At 35.8% G+C, this 21324-nt stretch overlaps 2 protein-coding genes across 4 annotated transcripts in view; one reads left to right on the top strand and one right to left on the bottom strand.

The window, feature by feature from the left end:
* Window positions 1-21324, top strand: part of FBXL13 (F-box and leucine rich repeat protein 13) — a 64308-nt gene that overhangs the window by 9114 nt on the left and 33870 nt on the right. The window contains 2 exon segments of the mRNA XM_074540204.1: window positions 17375-17397; window positions 19113-19248. Coding sequence (XP_074396305.1) covers window positions 17375-17397; window positions 19113-19248 — 159 coding nt within the window.
* LRRC17 (leucine rich repeat containing 17) lies at window positions 1791-20396 on the bottom strand. Of its 3 annotated transcripts, XM_026790806.2 has the most exons (6): window positions 20200-20396; window positions 19182-19306; window positions 15063-15186; window positions 11091-11963; window positions 7480-7635; window positions 1792-6271 (listed from the first exon to the last, which is right to left on the bottom strand). In XM_026790806.2, the coding sequence occupies exons 4-6, from the start codon at window positions 11845-11847 to the stop codon at window positions 5868-5870; spliced, it is 1317 nt and encodes a 438-aa protein (XP_026646607.2). In that variant the 5' UTR covers window positions 11848-11963; window positions 15063-15186; window positions 19182-19306; window positions 20200-20396; the 3' UTR covers window positions 1792-5867. The 3 variants fall into 3 exon arrangements, with proteins under 3 accessions (XP_074394937.1, XP_026646607.2, XP_005482697.2); XM_005482640.4 differs by lacking the exon at window positions 20200-20396 and having other exon boundaries at window positions 19182-19469; XM_074538836.1 differs by lacking the exons at window positions 15063-15186; window positions 20200-20396 and having other exon boundaries at window positions 1791-6271; window positions 19182-19470.

Below are 21324 nucleotides of genomic sequence, written 5' to 3'. Positions count from 1 at the left end.
GTGATGGTGTAATTCAGTACTGCAAATGGTTGTGGATATGCAACAATTTAGCATGTAAACATGTAGAAAATATTATGCAGAAGTGACATCCATGTGTGTTATGTTTGAATCTTTGAGGTTGCTGTTCTTTTCATTGGCCTAGCTTTAAGGTATCAGTAAATGCTACCTTGCTAGGAGCCCCCTGGGCCTTCTCCAAATGGGCAGTCACAGGTCTCAGCCTTACTAACAGGGAATATGCTCCGGTTTCTTAGCTATCTTTTTGCCCATTGTTGGACTCTCTCCAGTGTACTGGGAAGCCCAGAACTGGACACAGTACTCCAGGTGTGGCCTCACTTGTGCTGAAGGGAAAAATCATCTTTCTGGATCTCCTGGCAGCACTCATGATGCAGCCCAAGATACCACTCATCTTCTTTTGGCAAGGGCACATCACAGGTTTGACCTGGTGTTTAGCAGGACATCCAGATCCTGTTCTGACAGCCTATGTTCAAGCTGGGCTGCCCCCAAAATATTCTGGTGCCTTAAGTTGTCCCTTCCCAGATGCCAAAATTTGCACTTCTTGAACTTCCTGTGAACCCCTTTCTCCAGCCTGTCAAGGTCGCTCAATGGCAGCACGGCCCTCTGGTCTATCAGACAGACACCTGCTCCAAGTTGTGTCTTCTGCAGCCCTGCTGAGAGTACACTCTGTCTCATTGTCCAGGTCATTAATGAAGATATTAAATAGGACTTGGCCCAATACTGACCCCTGGGCTTTACTGTTAGTTACTGGCCTCCAACAAGAAGCTCACCAACAAAAAAACCTAAAACAAACCCAAACTAAACAACAACATCAACAACAACAAACAAGCTAACCTCCCCCCTCCAAACTAACCGTGGTCCTAGGTTAATGTGATGTTCACAAATAATCAGTACTTGATTCTATTGCCAAATCAAGGTCCTTCTAGATGTAAAAAAGCATCTTAGTTCTTCCCCATTCTGTGCATGTAAGTACATGTGACTGAGGGTTTGGAGGTTAATTCCATTTGTGACAGCATTTTGCAATAGTTTCAGGTCGGTAATATCTTTCTCAATATGGTTGTGTGCTCCACTAAGCAGAGACGTGAGAGGAAAACTAAAAAGCCTTTGTGATCAGTGTGAGAGGTTTAGTCCTAGTGTGAAAGTATATTTGATTTGTTAGGAATCATCTGCATCCCAACTGTTACTCATCTGTCTTATCGCGAAGAGTCTGAAAACATCTTGGAAGTGTTTTCATGAGAAGAAAACCTCCTCTGCTACAACTAGGCAAGACCCCAAACCTTTTTGATTCCTGGCACACTATTTCTGAAGCAGGAGAATGTTACTGATTGACTCTTTTCTAGCCTACACTTTAACTGAATTCAAATGCAAAAAAGGAAAGGAAAATGTTTTTTATTTTCAAAATAAAAAAGGGAGTTTTTATGTTTTAAGACTATAATGCATGCTATTATTTAATCAGATAATACATTATTGAAATTGTTGATACAGCCTATGGCAATTTGAGTGTTTCTTTTGCCTTAGAAAATGACTGTAGTTTTGGGTGAGAACAATTTTGTCTCTAGATTGGTGATGAAGAAGAAAACTGGGTAAGAATAAAAAGTATTTTGGTCATGGTTTTGGCTTTTATATCATAGGATAAAATAACATTCTCAATGATATCAGCATGCAAATTTTTTAGTGACGGAATTTAATCCAGTATCATCATGAATTTTAGGAGGTAATAAAGCAATGCAAAATAAACCATACACAGCCACATCACCTCCTTTATAGGTGTTGTACTTAAAAACATTAAATCCTTCTATGATTGTTTTCCTTATGTATTTGGGTTCAAAACTGAAATCATTGTAAGGTTTCTTGCATCCAGAGCTTAAAAAAAAGTAAAGAACAGTTGTGATAGAATTACATTTTGTACACAAATGGCCTTCACTATCACATTATTTAACTGATTCATATCTAGTGTTGATTATATCTGTTGGAGTGTCAGTATGTTGATTGCCACCCATTTTCATTTATCTTACTAAATTCAATTCTTGTCTCTACAAATCTTGCATTTTCCATTTTTGTAGATAATTAATGTTTTCTGTAGGCTCCAAATCAAACATTTTGTCTATTTACATCTACTGAGTGCTATTTTAAACTGGTTGTGATGAATCATATATGACAGTCTTCAGGGGCTTTTAGAAAACATTGATTTTAAAGCTGTTTCTTCTAGCTTTGAAGATACCCAATAGTTTTTTTAAGCATGAAATTCATTTAAATCAGTATGCTATTGATATGTAGATCAACTACATATGTTTTTATGTTGAAACTCACTGGCTAGCTATATTTATTGTATTGCCTACTTGTGCCATTCTTTTTAAGTTCTTGTGGATGGTTTAATGTTGCTGCAAAACTATTTTTTTTAAAGATTGAAAATCACATTGAGATTCTTTTCCTTTGTCATTTTTTCAGCTAACAAACTGGGTTGAGCTGTCTGTTCAGTTATAGGCTACCTTTCCATTTGAAATTATTCAAGCTACAGCTCTGACCTCATCTTTCCAAATAAATCCAAGATTACACAGATTTTGGCAACATGCCTTTATTGTTAATGTTATAAGAGCAATTATTTTAACTGTGGGTTAGGTCTGTTTGTCTGACTAAACATGTTTGTGGGGTTTTCTTGATAAATTAATTATCTGCAATTTAAAAATTTGGCTTTGTGTGCTCTTTACTTTGGCCTGTGGTGCATTCATAAAATAGAAGTCTTTGTCTGATATCTGCATGTGAATGTTAATATGATTCCAGCTCAGACTGTCTTTGGCAAATCAATGTGTTACTGTGCCAGAGAATATGAGTGTATGAGATGCATGGGTTGTGGCTCAGCTGTTTGTGGTATTCCTCCACCTACTCAGAGATCGTGGAGAATCATTTGTCTTCCATGTGTGACTGGGAACCTGGGAACTGCCTTTAAATGCTGCCATTAGTATTCATAGTGCAGGAGCTAAAATTTCCTCAGAAGCTTTTGAAGTGTTTTATTTCCAGTATTGACAGACATATCTATTTTTCCTGTATTCTGTTATGGAAAACATGGCACAAAATGGTCTTTTCTGTGTTTCATGTGGCTGTGTAGAGAGAGGGACACTGCCTCAGTAGAGCACTGTAGTTCATCCCTTAAGGCAGCACTGCATGTCAGGAAGACAAGGCAATTGTCTTCATGCAATTATTTCCTGGCTATGGACAGAGAAGGAAGGGAAATCAAGAGAGAAATTACTGAAAGAAGAGACCTAAAGAGCTTAAGAAGGAAGAGGCCCATTATTTTCTTTCAGAAATGGAAGCTCTTCTGGGACCTTTTTGATTAACAGTACAGAAACATAAAGATGTCAAGATTAAATTGTGTTTTGTGGCTGTGGTGTTTGATGGAGGTTGTAATTTACAACACATTTTTGAGAAGCTCAGAGAATTAGCAATTAATCCTTCAATGCTGAAGTTTTAATCAATTATTAGTCATTTCCCCCATGTGTATGTTTTTCAGATATATTATCTTTTTTCTTGTGCTACCTCCTTCTGCAGTACCTTCATAATTCCTGTGTGATTTTTCTGTACATACAGTCTTCTCTCAAAGAATATGAGTCATTGCAGGAGATCATGCTAACCTATATTATCCTTGCCCCAAACTCCTATTTCTATTGTTGTGTTCTTACATTATTTGTAGTTGCAATTACTGCAATTATTGTTGTCTGTTCTGCCACATCCTCACTGGGAGTGTCTCTGTGGGAATCTCCAGGGCCTTTGAGCAAGAGCAGTTAGGCCACTGCATGTGGCCTCAGTCTTATCCCACTGCTTTTTCAACTGGTACTTTTGCTGACCTGAGAGGTCAGAGACTGCTCACACAGATTTTTTTGTCTTATATTTTTCTTTTTTCTTAAATACTTCTCCAGGATTGTCTTTTCTACCCAGACTTAGCCCGACTTAAGCTAGTATTTTATCCCAGCACGGACTCTTTGCAGAAATTAACATAACATGGTCTATAAATGCATATTTTCCTACTCAGATTTTCACCATTGTCTGTGCTGCCAATAACAAATGTTCTGCTGTGGTTTTATTGCCTGTCCTTTTCAATCATACCCAGTGGTTCTGCATTGAGATAATTCTCCAGAATTTGAGAGGAGGAGGACAACATTACTTAATATTTGCTACTATTTGTGGAAGACTTTTTTTTTTTTTTACTTTCAGCACTTTTAAGTTTCCAGAATATGCCCTATTTAGGGTTACTGGCAACTAGGATTTTCCTCTCTGTTCTGTCTTATCAGGATTAACCTTTAACAGTGAAGGTAATGCTTAAGATATTTCTAGGAACAGGGATGAGTCAGATACTGTTTTTGGAGGATATTGTGGAAGAAATGGCTAAATTACCCAGTTTGTCAGCAAAGCACCATTAAATATATTCATATCTGAATAATGGAGGACATAATAGAATGCAAATAATAATGGAATGTGTTTGCTTTGAGATTCTTCGGCATTCCTACCACCCTTAACATCTCCTGATTTTTTTCCTTTATGTTGTTTTTTTATTTCATGTTAGCACTAAAGCACTGAGTGCTTTGTCTTGTAGAACAAAATGAGCCACCTTTGGGACTTGTGGTTAAAGCACCAGAGGAATGCAAAAACACCATAGTTGTCTCCAGATCTTTAAAGGAGGAAAGTTTCTCCATGGAGTCTCCCAGAACTTCTTCCCTGACAGTCAAGAGAAATTTAAAGTTTTGGCCCTGAATTTCTACTCTGCACATACACATTTCTTAGTGATCTAAGTATATTATGCAGCAAGGAATTTTATCTTTAGAGATCTCATCTATTTAGCTGAGGCACTTGTACTCCCCTGCTACTGAGTGTTAGAATGATCACAGGTTTTAATCAATGAGTATTCACATAGATAGTTGTTTAACAGCATGTTCTGTAATGTGCATTTTACAAATGAGCCGAGAGAAGAGTGAACTTAGAGAACGTCCCACACTTCTGAGCTATCAAAACCATACTTACCTTCAGTTTGGGTGGGCACTGATGTGCTGGATGCAGAGCACAGCATCCTTCACGTGATCTTTATCACCTAGAAGTGATGGCATGTAATCTGTGTCAAAATGATACAACAACCTAAAATTCATCCTAGAAAGATTTCAGCTCTGCTTGCCTCAAAAACCAAGCAAGGCAATTTATATGGAGCTGGATCTTGGGAACCAACCATAAATTGGCTACTTTTCTTTCAGGGCACTCAGGTATGGTAGAGGCAGAGGCTCAGTTATTCATTCAAGACTGAGGAGGAACACTGGGAAATCAGCAAGTGAAACCCACCTTCTGTGTTTGAATCCTAATTAGTATAACAGCTGCTGTTCTTTTTCTAGAATTGTATTTAAGGTTAGTCTTCAGTTTGGTTTTTTGGTCTACAATAAAACAACAGGTAGTCAATATAAAAATCTTAGAAACATTTTCTGGGAATATTTCAGGAAACTGATAGATACAAAGAACTGTCAATACATTCAAGGAAAATGGGTCTTGGTCACAATCCTGCAGTTATTTCTGTGTGAACATAAACTGTGTTCATACATAAGACAACTTCTTCCAACCATATTATGTACATTTGTGTCTATCGATTTGCCAAAGTATTTCACTAGAGTGTCCAGAACAAATTGTCAAAAACAATTATTAGATGAAGGATGCTGTTGAACTAATGTCATTCTGTAGTTATTTTTGGCAATATACAGACATCTGTGTAGGCAGATAGTCCTACAAACCAACAGAACAATTAGAACAAATGTAAACAGCATGTTTTTCTTTCTCAAAGTATCAGATATTCAAACCTACTAAGGGAAAGTTTTCCCTTACTAGCCTATCACAGTGACAATTACACCGTGCTTCTTTACTGTCTGAACTGTTTGCTCCTTGTGTCGTTCCCATTCCTCGTCATCTTTGTCCAGATCAAAAGTTTCTGGATAAACAGGAAGCTTGTCTTTTGGACATTCCTCATAATAACTTCGAACATATTTTCCAACAGACCATCCTTTGTATTCCTCAGGCATTTTGCATTCTAGGCCATTGTAGTGAACATTGTAGTGATGCTTCAGCCAGTAGAAAAGATAATGTATGTTGTAATCACATCTCCAAGGATTCTCTCTCAGCCACAGTATTTTCAGAAAGTAAAGATCTTCCAGTACTCCATATTCAAAATTCTGCAAACTGTTGTTTGATAGATCCAGCTCTTCTAAATTATTGAGGCCTGAAAAAGCAGCTAATCAATAGAAATAGTTATTGGTACCTTATAAAGTTAACTTAGAAAAAAACATTCATATCTAGAAGAGGAAAAACATTTTTATAATTTTACAGCTACTGGGTTTTTTTGTTTTATTTTGGCTAGAGGCTATAAAAGGATTTGTCAAACATTGAATTTTAAAATATGGCTCATGCCTTCAGAAGTGAAATATTAGGGGAGTTGCACTGCTGGCAAAGCTATAAAACACTTCATGAGTCTGCCTGAGTGTAGAATAGAGACAGTGGAGATGGATGAATGCCTGATTTGCTCATTGAATCCTACTGTTATTGTCATGATACAGGAATAGGAATATGGAAACTTACTATCACACAATGTGCAGGGCCAGAGGTTTTTGTGTGTGTATAGGTATTTGTGTGCATGAATAGAACCTTCAAATTAATGTTTTAAGATTTGGAATGGAGTAAACAAGGAGCTTCATAATAGTGTTTGTGAGTTACATTTCAGAGAGCAGTTCATATTTTTTGCATGGATGCTGTTTCATTTAATAGCAAAAGTCTTAATTTAAATAAATCAACTGTGTAATGTTAAACCTCACAAGTACCATTTTACTGTTATTAACATTTCTGATGCTGTTTAATTGGCATGATGGTACTAGATAAGGCCCTTTTTGCTTGATACATCTCCTCTCTCTTTCTCTCACCCAGTTTCGTAATTAAATCCAAATGAACAGAGGCTATAAGCAAATTGCCAATAAGGATACTTGAGTCCTAATAAAGTATAACTTAAAAGCAATTCTATGTAGTGATTTTTAACCAAAAAGTGTTTAAATCCTTTAGGTTTGTCTGTTATTTTATCATACAATATAATTGAAAAGTAGCCTCCTTATATGTAATGTTTTCTTAGATGTGGCAAAGATATTTTAAAAATCATTGAACTACTTAGCATTTTGGAAAACTGTTAGCCTTCAGGTTCCAGAATTACCTTTTGCACTTGGTGAGTTTAGTATTTAGAAAGAGCAACTTAAATGTGTCTTTCTCTATTGATTTTCATGATGAATATATTTCAGTGCAAACCTTTACTCTATGAATTGAAATGTACAAAATGTAAAATTTGTACCAACCTCTAGATTTTTATATCCTTCCCTCCTCCATCCAGTTTATATCTGATAGAGACAGTATTTAATAGGAGAGAAATAATTTTAAATGAGTATTTAAAATAATTCTTACCAGGATCAATGTATGCTAGTCCATTACTGTTTAGATTTAATATCTTCAGTTCACTGACATCTTCAAACTCCTTGGCTCGTAGCTGTCTAATTTTGTTGTTGGACAAATCAAGTTTAGCTATATCTGGAGGTATGTTGCCTGGAACTTTCTTTAAATCTTAAAAAATGAAAAAGACACAACTTGTATCAGCTTTAGATTATTCTTACTGCTTAGGCATGCCAGACAGAGTATTGTCAGTCTAATAGTTTTCTTTCCCTTTTATCCCCTCTACTAGTGCCACCATGTTTTTTCAACTTCTGAATTTCATTCTTTCTTTACTTGTACTTTTACGTTTCATGTGAAGATTGTACTCTTCATTAGTGCATATAGTAGAACTAGACCACTCACATAGGAATAGGGTAAGTAGTACCTTATTTTATACTAATATATTACTATATATTTATACTAATACAAAAAATATGTGTGAAGGGCTTGATTGCTTAAAAAAAAGAAACCAGAGTAACTATATAAAACACCACCCAGGCAGCAGAGTGGCATTTTGTCTGCTTCTCTCTCCCACTTCTATCACTGGCAGCTGCAAAGTAGCCAAGGACCTCTCAGTCATTGGTGTCTGTATCCTTACAGTCTCTCCTGCAAAAGAACTCCAGAAAGAGCAGCTCCTGCTCCAGTAGTAAGGGCCCATGCTTGAGAAGTGCAGCCTGTGGTCTGAACCCTCTCAGGGTAATGTTAACAAACCTAATCTCCAGGATTATTATATTTGCTCAATGAGTGTTCTAATCCTGCGCTGTCATAACAAGAAAATGAGCAGTGTCTCTTGTCTGACCATCTTTGAATGAAGGCAAGTCGTTTCTGAATCTGTGCTGGGCTCTGTGTGGTACTTCTGAAGTTCTGAAGATATCTAATGACTCAGGTATTTTTGAGAAGAGACTACAGCAACATACCAGAGTCTTCCTGCCTTATATCTGATTATGAGCAGAGCTGTGGTATTATAAATACATAAATATTATAACTACTCCAGCCTGCAGTGGTTGGATTGCTTCCTGCTTCCGCAGATGTCAAAGTTTCAGGGCCTATTTATCACCAAATGAATGCAAATAATGCTTGAATTTAGAGACTTGGAGAGTTTGGAAGTACTAGAAAGCAGACTCTTTTTGCAACTGTCCTTGAAAATCCAAGTTCTTTGTAGAAATGCAAACAAACGGCTTTTGCTTCCTTACATTTTTGGCTTTTTTAGGGTGTTCCAGGTTTTTTTGTGTTTTTTTTTTTTTTTTTTTGTAAACAGAATCAAGGACATAGAGTATTTCATTCTGGAGTCCCACAAGGTCTGGCATATCACTGGTCTGATGAGATATAAGCAAATGATTTTTTTAAAAAAGGGAACATGCACATGGATAAATATATTTTTAAGATGTTTCCTTCATGAGGTTTCTGGCATTAATTGAAAGTTCCTGACCTGTTGTGCTACCACTTTAGACATAGTACTGGTAGAGCAAGTGCTTGTCATTCCATTCCTTCCATTGTAAAGGAATAATGGATTGCAGCTTTTCATGTCATCTTACTGGTTTGTTAACTGATGCACTATTTTTTTTCTATTTTGAATTCTTGTCCACACAGATTAGAGACATTTTTGTGCTTTCCCTGGATTTTGTGTGCATTACTCTCCTATTTGTGATGAAAATTCCAGTGAAATTGTGCATCTGCTGTACAATATTCATATACAAAGACAGTAAGTACAATGCTTTCATCAAAGATTGCCATATGTTCAGAAATACCAAATATCCATGGGATATCTGCATCCAGCTGTCAAACATATGCACAGTAGATGTAGTACTTCCAAACAGTATTGAAACATACTCAGTGTCCATGCAAGGCATGCAGGAAGTTCTGGATTGACATAATTAGTTCCTGACCTGAAGAAGGGAGTCCCTGTATCCTCTAGTACTATTGTGTAAATGTTAAAATAACTTTATTCCTCCATTATTAATATTAAAGACAATAAACCATGCTTTCAAATATCATAAACCTCTTTGAAACTCCCATGAAGATCAAATCACATTGAATGTTTCTATGAACTTAGAGAAAAAAAGTAAAATTTTTTTCCCTAGAGGTTTTTGGGTGTATTTGTGTATTCAGCTCATCTCTTTGATACCACTAAGAGGGGAGAGCTGTAAAGTCTTTCCTTATAATAAAATTGTAATTTATGCCTGGGCTTTATTCTATAACAGTTTACTGAATACTAAGAGTGATATGAATTAAGATTCTATGAAGGATAATTAAGATAACAATCTATAATCTAAAAATCAAGATCTTATCTACAAGGAAAGGTAAGATAGGTGAATATTAAAAAATAATAAGAGCAGCACAAATAATTAATTAAAAGATGTAGTAGCTTCATGGTAAAAGAAAGAGAAAATTGAGCCAGATAGACAAGAAAAGAATTTACAGGGTGAAATAAAAATAAAGAACACAGACCATTTTTTATGACATACAGAGTAGATAAGCCATGTAATCAAATACTGAAATCATTAATCCTTGATATTTAGATATTATCTCCTTATACTGAATTCTGAGCTTTTCTCTGGCATAAAGGTACAAGAGTAAGGGCACACTGAGGTTTTTACACAAAATCAAGTTACTCTTCAGGCTGATAGAATTTCAGCTGAATAAAATATGCAGGCTAAGCTCTGCTAAAATTGGGGGAAAGGTCTCACAATGTTGGCTGCTTCAAGCAATGCTTCTTTCAGAATTGTTATGTTAAAGAATTATTCTCCTCTGAATTGTTGGGTGTTTTTTTTTTTGTTTGTTTGCTTTGTTTTGTTGTGGGATAAAATATGGGAAATATAAAGGACAAATAAATGTGCATTTTCGTCTTGATATATACCCCATCTGTTTTACCCTCAGGGCTTAACTGTGGCTCTTAGGAGCCTGAGAAAGATTTAGAGATGGAATGGATCCAAGTGTCTGAAAAACATTTCTTGAAGTCCCTTCAACTTTGAATTGTTTGCTGGGTGCTGGGAGGAAGAATACAGAGGAGGTATTTCTTTATGAACAAAAACATTCAATTTCTTCCCTTAATAGAAGAAATCTTGTGCAGCAAATGTGAGGATGCAAAGCCTTTCCTTTGCAATCAGGTTCCTCTGGGCATTGAAAACACAGCTGGCTGCTCCAGTCCTGCTTCACAGCTCCCTTCTGTCAAAGTTATTGCTATCTTTGTGTTTGTACAATGGAAGGAAGAAAATAAACTCTGTGCTTGTCTGTATCAGTTCAACAGTTTCAGCAGAGCTGTTATCTGACTGATTAGTATGTTTATAGTTGTACAATCAGACTAGTTACTTAAGTAATATGCTTTTATCCCTGTTGATTTCTGTCAGATACATTACAGCACTAAGGAATATCTGTGGAATTTGGGCTGCAGAGCAGAGTTAAAATGCAGGAAGAATTCCTGCTTATTGCTGATAGTTGTAAGAGAAAAACAATAAACAATTTCAGTTTAAGCAAAGGGAGTACTCTACTGAGTTCATTTGAAGTAAATAATGTGCAAATAAATGTAGAAAGGATTAAATAAACAGAATATTAAAATCATTCATTCAGTTATAATGACAGATACAAACCTTTTCTTCTGCAGTTCAGAGTTGTCACAGGAAACACATACATGTGGCACAAAGAGGAATCAAATTCTGGTTTGGCAGGTTCAGGCTTCTCCCGTTTTATGTTTTTGGGATCCTGCCTGTCCTCTTCACTACATAGCTGATCAGCTTTCACCTGCTTTAACTTCTGATTTTTCAGTTCTATTGGGTGCACACATTTGGCATAATTTCCCAAATTCCTGTTTGTTGGAACCTGTAGCATTGTAACAAGAGTTTCTAGTTCACAGCTGCAATGCCAGGGATTGTCATAGAGACGAAGGTAGTTTAGATTGGGTGTATAAATAAAAATCTCCTCAGATAAAATCTTAATTTGGTTATGCTGAAGTAAGAGCGTGGTAAGTTTATCCAAACCATAAAAAGCCTCGCTCTCAATTTTTGATATGTCATTCTGTTGTAAATCCAGACTTTTCAGCACTTTATACTTAGAAAACATATTATTCTTTAGTTTACGAATTCTGTTTCTTGCTAGCAGCATGTGTTTTATATCTTCTGGCCAATCAGGTGCCACAAAAACCAATTTTCTTTCCTGACAGTCTAAGTATTTCTCATGAAGGTAAGTGTAAATATCACATGGTAGGTCTCGGGCATTGCGCTTAACAGTGCTAGATGCTCTCCTTAAGATGTTTTCCCTTTCATTGTTTCTCAGACTCCTATTCCTTGTCCTCCTACAGTCAGATGCCTTACAAAGAAGAAATAGTAATACAATAGTAACTACTTGCATCCTGACATTCAGCTGCCCCCAGTTCTTTTCTGACAGCTGGAACACTTGAAATTTTTGGATAGTGCGAATCAGTGTTGTACAGATCTGAGGAGGCACAGCTGGGGTGTGTGGGATCCCTGTGTTGGAAGAAAAGTAAAGCATTAGAACAGATGAAATGGGCATTTCCATGGAGGATTGTATATAATATGCAGTCAAGTACTCGATCATCACACTACTTGGAACTTCACAATTACTTTGAAGATTTAATGTCCTATCTCTTTTGGTTTGTTTGTTAGTTTTTACTTACGCTGGTCTGCTGTTTTTCATTATGATTAAACATGGGAAACTATACGGACCAATTTCTCACTGATTTTTGTTAAGAGATTCTCATGTGTTCAGGAAACACCATCAGGGTGGACCTTTTTTGTATTCAAGTTAATCTTGGAAGGTGAGCTCAAACAAGGAGTTTGAAGCTGGTCTTTTCCAACTTCCTGAGTTCTGAACAACTGGAGCACATGCAGAGTCAAACCAGGGAAAGCCATCAGACTGCCAGTTTTAGTTTGTGCTCAAGGGTGGGCTTGATTCCAAATCATTTTCTCAGGATTGTTTACCCCAATTTTTGGGGTTTTGTGCTTTCATTTCAGTAATGTGCTGTGACCATGGTTCAGGGTATTGGCCCAGATAGATTGAACCTGTATGAGGAATTCTTACATTTATGTCATACACTGAGGATTTGAACTGTTCACCTTTAATATGAGAGTTTTTTGGCTTGGTTGGGTTTGGGTTTTTTTGGTTGGTTGGTTTTTGGTTTTGTTTTTTTGGGGTTTTTTTTTGTTTGTTTGTTTTTTTGTTTGTTTTTAATTTTGTTTCGGGTTTGGAGTTTGTTGTTTCATTTTGGGTGTTTTAGGTGAATTGAAAATTTTGCAAGACTTAAATATCTGTGAATGCCAGGGATTAAATATAAAAACTACAAACTCTTTCTACAAACTCTAATTTATACCAAGAAGAAAGATTTTTTCAATTGCTGTGGCTATTTGGGTTACAAATCTTCCTGATAAAAAGTAGAGACTTGTGGCCTTAAGTACTTTAAAAATGGAGTTTGGTAGGATTCAGAGATAATCCATGAAGTTCTCACTGGTTTTCTACACTACCAGGGCAAAATGATATATTCAATCTCAATAAATTTTGATAAACAGGCTTCAAAACTTCACCAGTCTGGGAGGAGGGTTTTGTTGTTATTATAAGCTTGGAGTTGTCAACACTACATTTTAATCCTGTATTGTTTACAAATTCCTTTATTCCTTCAGTAGCCACATGGGCTCTACAAATGTCTCACTGAATTCTTGATATTTTTAAGAGGTTTTATTTTAGATGTGTCCAAGAATTCAATCACCATTGTGTATTTGTCCATTTTTTCCTCAGTTTAACATTTTAAATTTTAGCTTGCTTCCATTAATTTTCTTTAATGTTTTTTCATTGCTTTTCCTTTATGGAAAAACAATATTTGACTTTGCTTTAATTAATGATTTCTTAGAATGGCATTGTTATAGGCAAATTTTTCTTATAATAAATTAATCTAAGAATAACATTAATATATTGTTCATAAATTATGTTTCTTAATATATTCATTAATTTATAGGCTATTTCTAGTGTAAAGTATGTAAAAGAAATATTTTGTATCATTTGTCACTTTTTAGTGAAGTGTATATCCAGTGTTCTAGCCCAGAAACACCAATATTTTCACACAAGCTTTTGAAAATTACCATAGGTAAAATACAGCTTAAGAACTTCAAACAAAAATTGTTTAGGATATTCAAGTTAGTGATGCAAGGGCTGCTTTTCTCCCCTTATCAATAGCTCTAGTAATTTCATCATAGAGAACTCAAATTAGTGAGGAATGCTTTGCCCTTGATAGACTCATGCTGGCTGTTTGCTGTCTTTTTTTTATCCTTTGTGTGCTTGGACAGAGCTTCATGGAGGATTTGCTACGTAACCTCCCAGGGACTCAGTTGGAGCTGACTGGCCTGTAGTTTCTTGGAGCTTCTTCCACTTCCTGAAAATGGAAGTGACATTTCCTATCTTCCAGGCATTAGGAATCTCCTCTGACTGTCATGACCTTTCAAAAATGAGCGAGGCCACTCAATGACAAGAGACAGCTTTCTTCCTCTTGGATGCACCCTGTCTCATCCCATTTCCTCAGGTGCTCCCTGACATTAACTTCTTCTACAAAGGGTATTGTTTTACTCTCACAGACTCTGCTCACAGGCTCCAGCCAGGCACTTGGGAAGCCTTCAGACAGGCCTTAGCTGTAAAAACTGAGGCTAAAAAGTAATGGAGTAGCTTGTCCTTGAAGATTAACCAGATCTCCTTAGCCCCTTTGCCCTCCAGGGTTGTTTACTGTGAGATCCTGTTAAACAGATCCCTAAACTAGCCAAAATCTACTAACTTGTCCAATTTTCTTCTGTCTGGATTTTGAACTTCTCATTTTCTCATTTTCGTGGCTGCAGTAACAAAAGCCATTCAAGTTCATTCAAGCTGACATTCACTCAAGCTCACATTCCTTCACCTGTTCAAGAACACTTTCCCTAGACCACTTGTCAGCCAGCTGGATCAAGAAACTGTCTTCAACACACTCTAGAAGTCTCCTGGATTGTTCATGCCCAGCCATATTTTCTGGCAGCATATGGGAGCGGCTGAAGTCTCTCATGAGTAACCAGGATAGGCAAGAGTAAAGCTTCCTTCAGCGGCCCAAAGGTTTCATCCACCATCTCATCTCGATCAAGCAGTCTGCAGCAGATCCCTACCACAATGCAATGCTCATAGGTCTGGCTTCTAATCATTACAAATAAGTTCTTAGTTGACTTTTTTTTCCCACCCATTTCAGTGCAAAGCTCAGGCATGATTTTGCATATGTGCAGCTCATCCTCAGCTTTCTGGGCTGTCATTCCTAAATATTCTGGAAGCTTTCATTGCACCCCTTCAGTTGCATGTGCTATCTCTTTGCATCTCTGGAGTCCCAGTGAAATCACAGCTCTGTATCAGTGCATGGATTTTGGTCCCTGCTGGTTGATTGCCAAGCTACAAGTGTTTGTGTTCAGACACTTAAAACAGACCCCTTTGTGCTGCTTTTGCATGCAAGGTTTCAGAGATTTTCCTCATCACTATTTCCCCCAGTTTTCTCACCACTCCTTGTGTCTTCACTCCTTACAGGTTGTGGTTATCTTCCACCTACATACCTGTTTTTACTGATATATCTCCTCTCTCAAATCCTTTGTTGCAGGAATGGATTTCAAAAGCACAAAATTTCCTCTTTAGGATTGGCTGGTATTGAATTTCAGTTATCTGGATTTTGCCTGATAACTGAAATAGGGAAAAGGTGATCACAACATGGAAAAAGACACAGTTTCAACTATTACATTTTCATGTACAAGTACTGACTTTTTGTCTTTGCATTATATTGGCATTCATTGTGAAACATTTATCATACTAGGAGATTTGTTCCTATTATATAAGAATGGAACAATATGAGTAGTACCTGTTCTGCAGGTCAATAAAATATGGAAGCCTTATAATTACTCAAGTTTAATGTTCCAGAAGGCAGAACTAAACAGGAAGCCTTGTGTAAATTATATTCTATTAAATTCTATTACTGATTAGAGAAATATACCAGAATTCTTTGAGAAAATTCACCAATGGTTTTAGGTATCAGAATTGGCTTACAGTAATCTTGGTTTAGCAAAATGTGTTAACATATGCTAACCTTCAATCAAGTGATAAGTCCCTTGTGCTCTGTAGGACTTTATAGTGTAGATATCCTTTAAAATTATAAAATGACCATACTTCAAGGTAATAACAGTAGCATCACATCTGTTAGTATTCTATTTTGAGGTCTCCAAAGAAATTTTTTTCCCTTATACATATACATGCAAATATAATTTTAATATACTTCTGGGTATTTTTTATTATTCAGCCAGTTTAAGTCTGGCTGAATCTGTTGTACAGAGATAGTACTGTTTAAATAAAATCTGTTGTATAGAGATAGTGCTATTTAAATAAAATCTGTTGTAGAGAGATAGTACTAAAGGAACTCTATGACTATTAACAAGGTAAATTACAAAGAAATATGAAACTGTTTGTTTTAATCTTGCAGGAAATTCAGAGGCATGTGTAATAGAAATAGTCTCTTTTGAGTTATTTTTAGGATTCTATTCTGCTGTACAAAATGAAATAAATACCCCACAGATTTCATTTGTATAGCAGTTCTTTTATCTTTTTAGTATATCTAAAGATATATGCTATATTATTTTATGTATTGCACAGTTTCACAAAACTTTTAAAAGAAAATGCTATCCAAAAATTTCATGTGCATGTCCAGTTCCTCATGATGATGCAAGGAGTTTGGAAGTTAGATATGTTGATAAAAAATTATTTTTGAAAGAGAGGATTGTGGCTAGGTGCATTGTGTGAGCCAAGGTCTTGTGTGACAATTGCAAAAGAAAGAGTTATTCCAAACTGATATTTGGAAGCTCAGTGAGCTCAAGGCAGAGAACTCAAGAGTCTTTAAAAAGTCTGCCATTCTTATTTCAGAGTTATCCCTAGAGACTCAAGGTCTGCCTGGCCGGTAGAATTGCTGGATTAAAAGCTGCCATGGAAGTAATGAGGTGAGTTGTTCACAAGAGCAGTCATCACAAAGATGTATGTGGGTTTGAAAAATAGCTGTACGTTATTTCTTTCTCCTGTGGGGAAAAAGAAATGTATGTCTTTCAATAACATCCTCAGGAAGTTCAGAAACATGTTTTTCTTTGGCATTTGCATAATACATTTAGACTTTTGTTTTTCTTTGTCTGAAATGCCATATACTCAAATAACTAACATTTGTTTTGGCAAAGTTTTGCATTAGTGTCTCCAATTCTACCACTCATCTCATCAGTATTACTTTTATTATAATCTATGTTTTTCCATGTTGGCTGATATTTTGTGTTTTTAGATTTCCATATGTTTATGCTGAAGTTTGGAACATAATTTTTTTTTGAAGTGTAAATAGCAAAGAAAAATTCTCCACTGACAAAAGACCTTTTGCAGTTATCTTGTACCTTGTTACTATGAAAGTTTCCATTCACATATTATGTTTCTGATTAAAAACCATGAGAGTACACTCTTTGTATTGATAATTTTGAGACAAAAAGCAAAGCTCATTGTTTCTGAGATTATGGGGATGTACAAAAAGCTGCTGTCCTGTGAAGAATTTGATAGCAGACAGATTTTATGAACATTTCACATGGCAATCCTAAAAGCATTAGCTCAGCACAGGTTCTGTGTACTGTGGTAACTAACGCAAAGTGCTTAGAGGTGGCAGTATTGCATTTCATAATGCTGCATGTGAAGTTTGCTGTGGTGAATCAGACATCCTTTATTGGAACAAGGAGCTGGGGAAGTGTAGGGGTCATTTTTTATTCTCTCATAGTATTCCATACAAGCATTTTAGCCTCCATATTGCACAAAAGAGATAGTTAAAATTTCCCTCTGAAAACTTCTGTCACTTCTGTAGACATGAGGAATAAATGTCAGGAGGTGAGTTTGTCAGATTGCTTTAAAAAAATGATCCTGAGACTGCAAATGTCAAAATGCATTGAAAAACTGGTATGACAGAATTCCTGCAGAATTTAGCTGTAACACAAAACAAGGATTTTTGGTAGTTTGTGTGCTCCTTGAGTTTAAGGACGATATCACTTTAAAAATTAAAAAAGAAGGCATGTGTTAAAATTCTCACATCATTAAAAATTGGTCATATGACCAGTAAAGGAAATCAGTATCTCTTCAAGGTTATTGTGAGGTTTTGACCACAGTCTTCAAAATGCAGCAAGAAATGCTTACCTGTATCTTAAATTGTGCAGCCTTGCAGCAACATGTATATTAAAAAGACTGAGATCTACCAGAGTGTTTACCCCAGTCTCTCAATTTATTATTTATTTTATCAGATATATTTGGGAGTATACTCTCCAAATGAGTATCCCACTCATTTCTGTGGGATATCACACTAAAATGCAAAATAGCTCTGCCTTCTACAAAGAAGGATACTTTTACTTTTGTACTTAATATGAATTAAGCATTTCCATTTTTAAAAAAGGCACCACAAATAACACATGCCTTTATATTCTAATATCTGGGTCTAATGCACATTGTTGGGTTTTTTTAATGAAAAATAATCTTATTTTTTTAATAGTTTTGTATTTTTTTTTTACATGGGCATTCTTTTTATACTTCCTCTTTGCATTTGTGTTCAGCATGTATTGAAAGCATAAAGTCAATTCCAAAAGTAAAGTAAATTCCTACTCTATATTGAAAGCATAAAGTCAATTCCAAAAGTCAGTATGCCACTCCTTAGGCAGTCAGCTCCTCAGTGGGAGTTCCCATCTTCAAAATGCCTAATTTTGCTGACTTGCAGAACTGCATGACTACGACTAAATGTCTACCAGAGCAGAAGGTCCTAATTCTAGGTTTTGATTTTCTGTATGCTTTCATTTGTGGTACTTGTGGTAATTGTTATTTTTTCCAGTTGGGAATATCATTCAGTCAAATGAATAGTTTTCAGTAGGATATAAACCTGCAGCTCGAAATTTAAGTAATTTCCGAGTATAGATTCTTGATTTTACAGAGTGCTGTTGATTAACATTTTCCACTTAGACTATTTGCTTTCTCTTAATCAATGTTTAGTATAAAGAAATGTTTTCCAAAAGAACTGATCAAAACCTAAAATTGCATTACTCACTTTTGTAACTGTAACTCTTTCAATTTTTCAGATTCTTTTAATAGTACTCTTCTAAATAATTATACTACTTGAGAAGTTTAAGCTACACATTTCTGCTTTTAGTATCTTTTGATAGAAGTCTGGTTTTCATTTCCAGCAGGCACTGCTTGTAAAATCAATTGCAAAAGCAGTCCAACAAAGTTACACTGAAAAGTCATACTTGCAAAATATGCACAAAGTTCCAACTGCTTTTGCCGTTGCTTAAGATAATTTTACAATGTTACTGGATTCATATGGTGAAATATCTTGCATGATAGTGCTATTCCCCACTAATCTGCAATACAAGAGCAGAGAAAAACTGCAGCAGAAGAAATGGGCTTTCAGACTTCAGCAAGTAGATAATTCTATTTCATATTGAACATCTTTTCTTTACAGTAATTTTCAGAAAACTTTAACTATGACATTTTATGTTCTTTGATTCTGTATCATGCACTTGTAACAAATTACTCTGCTGTTTTTTGTGGGGTTTTTTGCAAAGCTTCCCCAGTTTGGAAACCAAATTAGTTTGGTTCACTGCAGAAAATTCACAGACAAAGGTTTAGCATACCTGCACTCTTGCAAAGGCTGTCACAAGATCATCTGTTTGGAAATTCCAGGTTGCGTTCAGGTTTGTAGTTCACGTCTTTCTTTCATAATGTGAAGCAGAGGATCCTTTATATGACTGGCAGCATCCTGCATTCATGGTATACTGAGGTTGAGCAAGCACTGCAGCAGCCTTCCAGGGTTTTGAATTACATGACTACAGCTGTTTAAGTTTTACTAAGGAATAATAGCACTATAGGTTTGGATCACTTCCAGCAAACTGTCACATCTATAAACAGCTAGTACTTACTGCATAATGAGAACAAGGCTTGCTTTTTGTAGCCATAAATAGACTAATTTTATGTCATGATTAGTTGGGGGTTTATATCTGGAGCTTTAAAAACGCAGTTTTTACTAAGATATCAAAAAAAAAACAAAAAAAAACCCACTCTGTGCTGGAAAAAAAATAAAAATTTACAGTTGATTTCCTGAGAAGGAAGTTAATTAAAAAGTGAACTTTTGTTGCAGTTTTACATTGGTTTAGTATATAAATTGAAGTCATATTTATTACTGCAATCTAAAAATAGTTTTATTTTGGATTACTTTAGTATCCTAATAAACTTGTAAAGAAAACAAAGGTTTTAGAATACAGCACTATTTTAGAAACTTTCAAATATATACTGTATCTTGAAATATATTCCAAAAGCAATATGAAATGCCAAATTGTAAGAAAATTAAATTCTCCTAATGTTTAAGTAAAGACTCACACATTAATTTCTTTATAAATTGAGAAGATTCTCCATATAATAAAATACATGTGAAATAGCAGAGATGGAGTCTGAGGAATATGACAGTTTAACTTTCCATCTAAGAAAACCTTTTCAGAACAAAGGATGAGGCAGATGGGGCAACAGTCTTGTTCTGATTTCTCTTTACCAGGCGTCTGTTTCTTGTTCATGAGAATCCTGCTGAGATTGTTGTGCACTGACAGGGTGAAATTTGAAATGAGGGCTGAGGTTAGAGGAAAGTTAAGAACTACCTACCTCTGAGTAACTTTTTCAAAGTGCCAGTAATTTGCTCTGTTTTCTGAAAGCATCATTCCTGCTTGCTTAGAAGTGTCATCATGAGCTGTAGGGATGTGCCTCTAGAAAGCATGATCTAATCGTGCTCAGGGAGAAGTGATCAGCATCAAACAGGGAAAACCACAATCCTCCCTACCAAAGGACAGTGGGTTTGCTTGCCAGTGCATTTGAAAGCCCTGAAAGGAATTCCACAGCTTTCTCCATTTTTGGATTCTGGAACAGTGCTTAATGGTTATGACCAAGTACTTAAGTGAACAGTTAAAACCAAAAAAAACATCACATTGCATCACAGTTGGATAAAGGATTTTAAAAATATTTTTTTCCACCTCACTGGATGAATGAAACCAAAGGGAAATTTTGTAAGGCTAACATTTCAGAAGTAGTTGGAAAACTGTAGAGGAGTTATACTATTAACATGGAAATTATGCTTAAAATATTCTATAGAATGTGTATTTTTAATGGTTTTTTAAAAATTTTCTTGGGTTTTTTCTTTCATTTTAACATAAAAGTTCTTTTTATATGAATTGTTTTATTTCCACTACTTCTGTAGGATTTGAATGGTTATTTAGAAAGCCCAACTGTAAAATGTGTGATTATGTTAAGGATTCTGCGAGTAGCAACTTAAAGACCAAGGCATTTAATTGGCTTACTAGAACAAGGGCAGAAAAGCGAGAATTAAGCAGACATAAAGTCATGGTAATTAAAGTTTTATCTGTATGGCATAGGCAGTAAATATTTTTGTTAATGAGCTTCAACGTATTTTCCTAAAAATATAGAGATTCTCTTGTGTCTTGTTCAGAAGGTACCCCACAATACCATTGACATTCTCAGAGTCCCACCTAGAGAGCATAAGATCTGTTTGTTCTCCTCCTGAAGCTGAACAGTGTTGGTGGAAAATTTTCTGCTCTTAGACACAAAACTGGAAAGACCTGAGGGTATAAAGCAATAGCCTGTCATGCCCAAAATGTGTTACAGCAGTCTGTCACTTGCTGTAGGCTACCACAGCTGGACACGAGAACACAAACCACTGGGAAAAAATAATTTGTCCCTTTCATTTCTTGACATCTGCTTTGTAGGGGTGTTGGA

The sequence above is a fragment of the Zonotrichia albicollis genome, chromosome 4 (assembly GCF_047830755.1).
Source record: "Zonotrichia albicollis isolate bZonAlb1 chromosome 4, bZonAlb1.hap1, whole genome shotgun sequence".
NCBI classification, from domain to species: domain Eukaryota; kingdom Metazoa; phylum Chordata; class Aves; order Passeriformes; family Passerellidae; genus Zonotrichia; species Zonotrichia albicollis.
This window is presented reverse-complemented; position numbering and strand designations above follow the sequence as displayed.

What these genes read in the sequence shown, in the direction of transcription:
- LRRC17 (XM_026790806.2), bottom strand. Translation starts at nt 11,847, where the DNA reads ATGCAAGTAGTTACTATTGTATTACTATTTCTTCTTTGTAAGGCATCT. An exon ending in TCTGAACTGCAGAAGAAAAG is followed by an intron (nt 7,636 to 11,090) that starts GTTTGTATCTGT and finishes TCATTTTTTAAG; the next exon opens with ATTTAAAGAAAGTTCCAGGC. An exon ending in ACTAGCATACATTGATCCTG is followed by an intron (nt 6,272 to 7,479) that starts GTAAGAATTATT and finishes TCTATTGATTAG; the next exon opens with CTGCTTTTTCAGGCCTCAAT.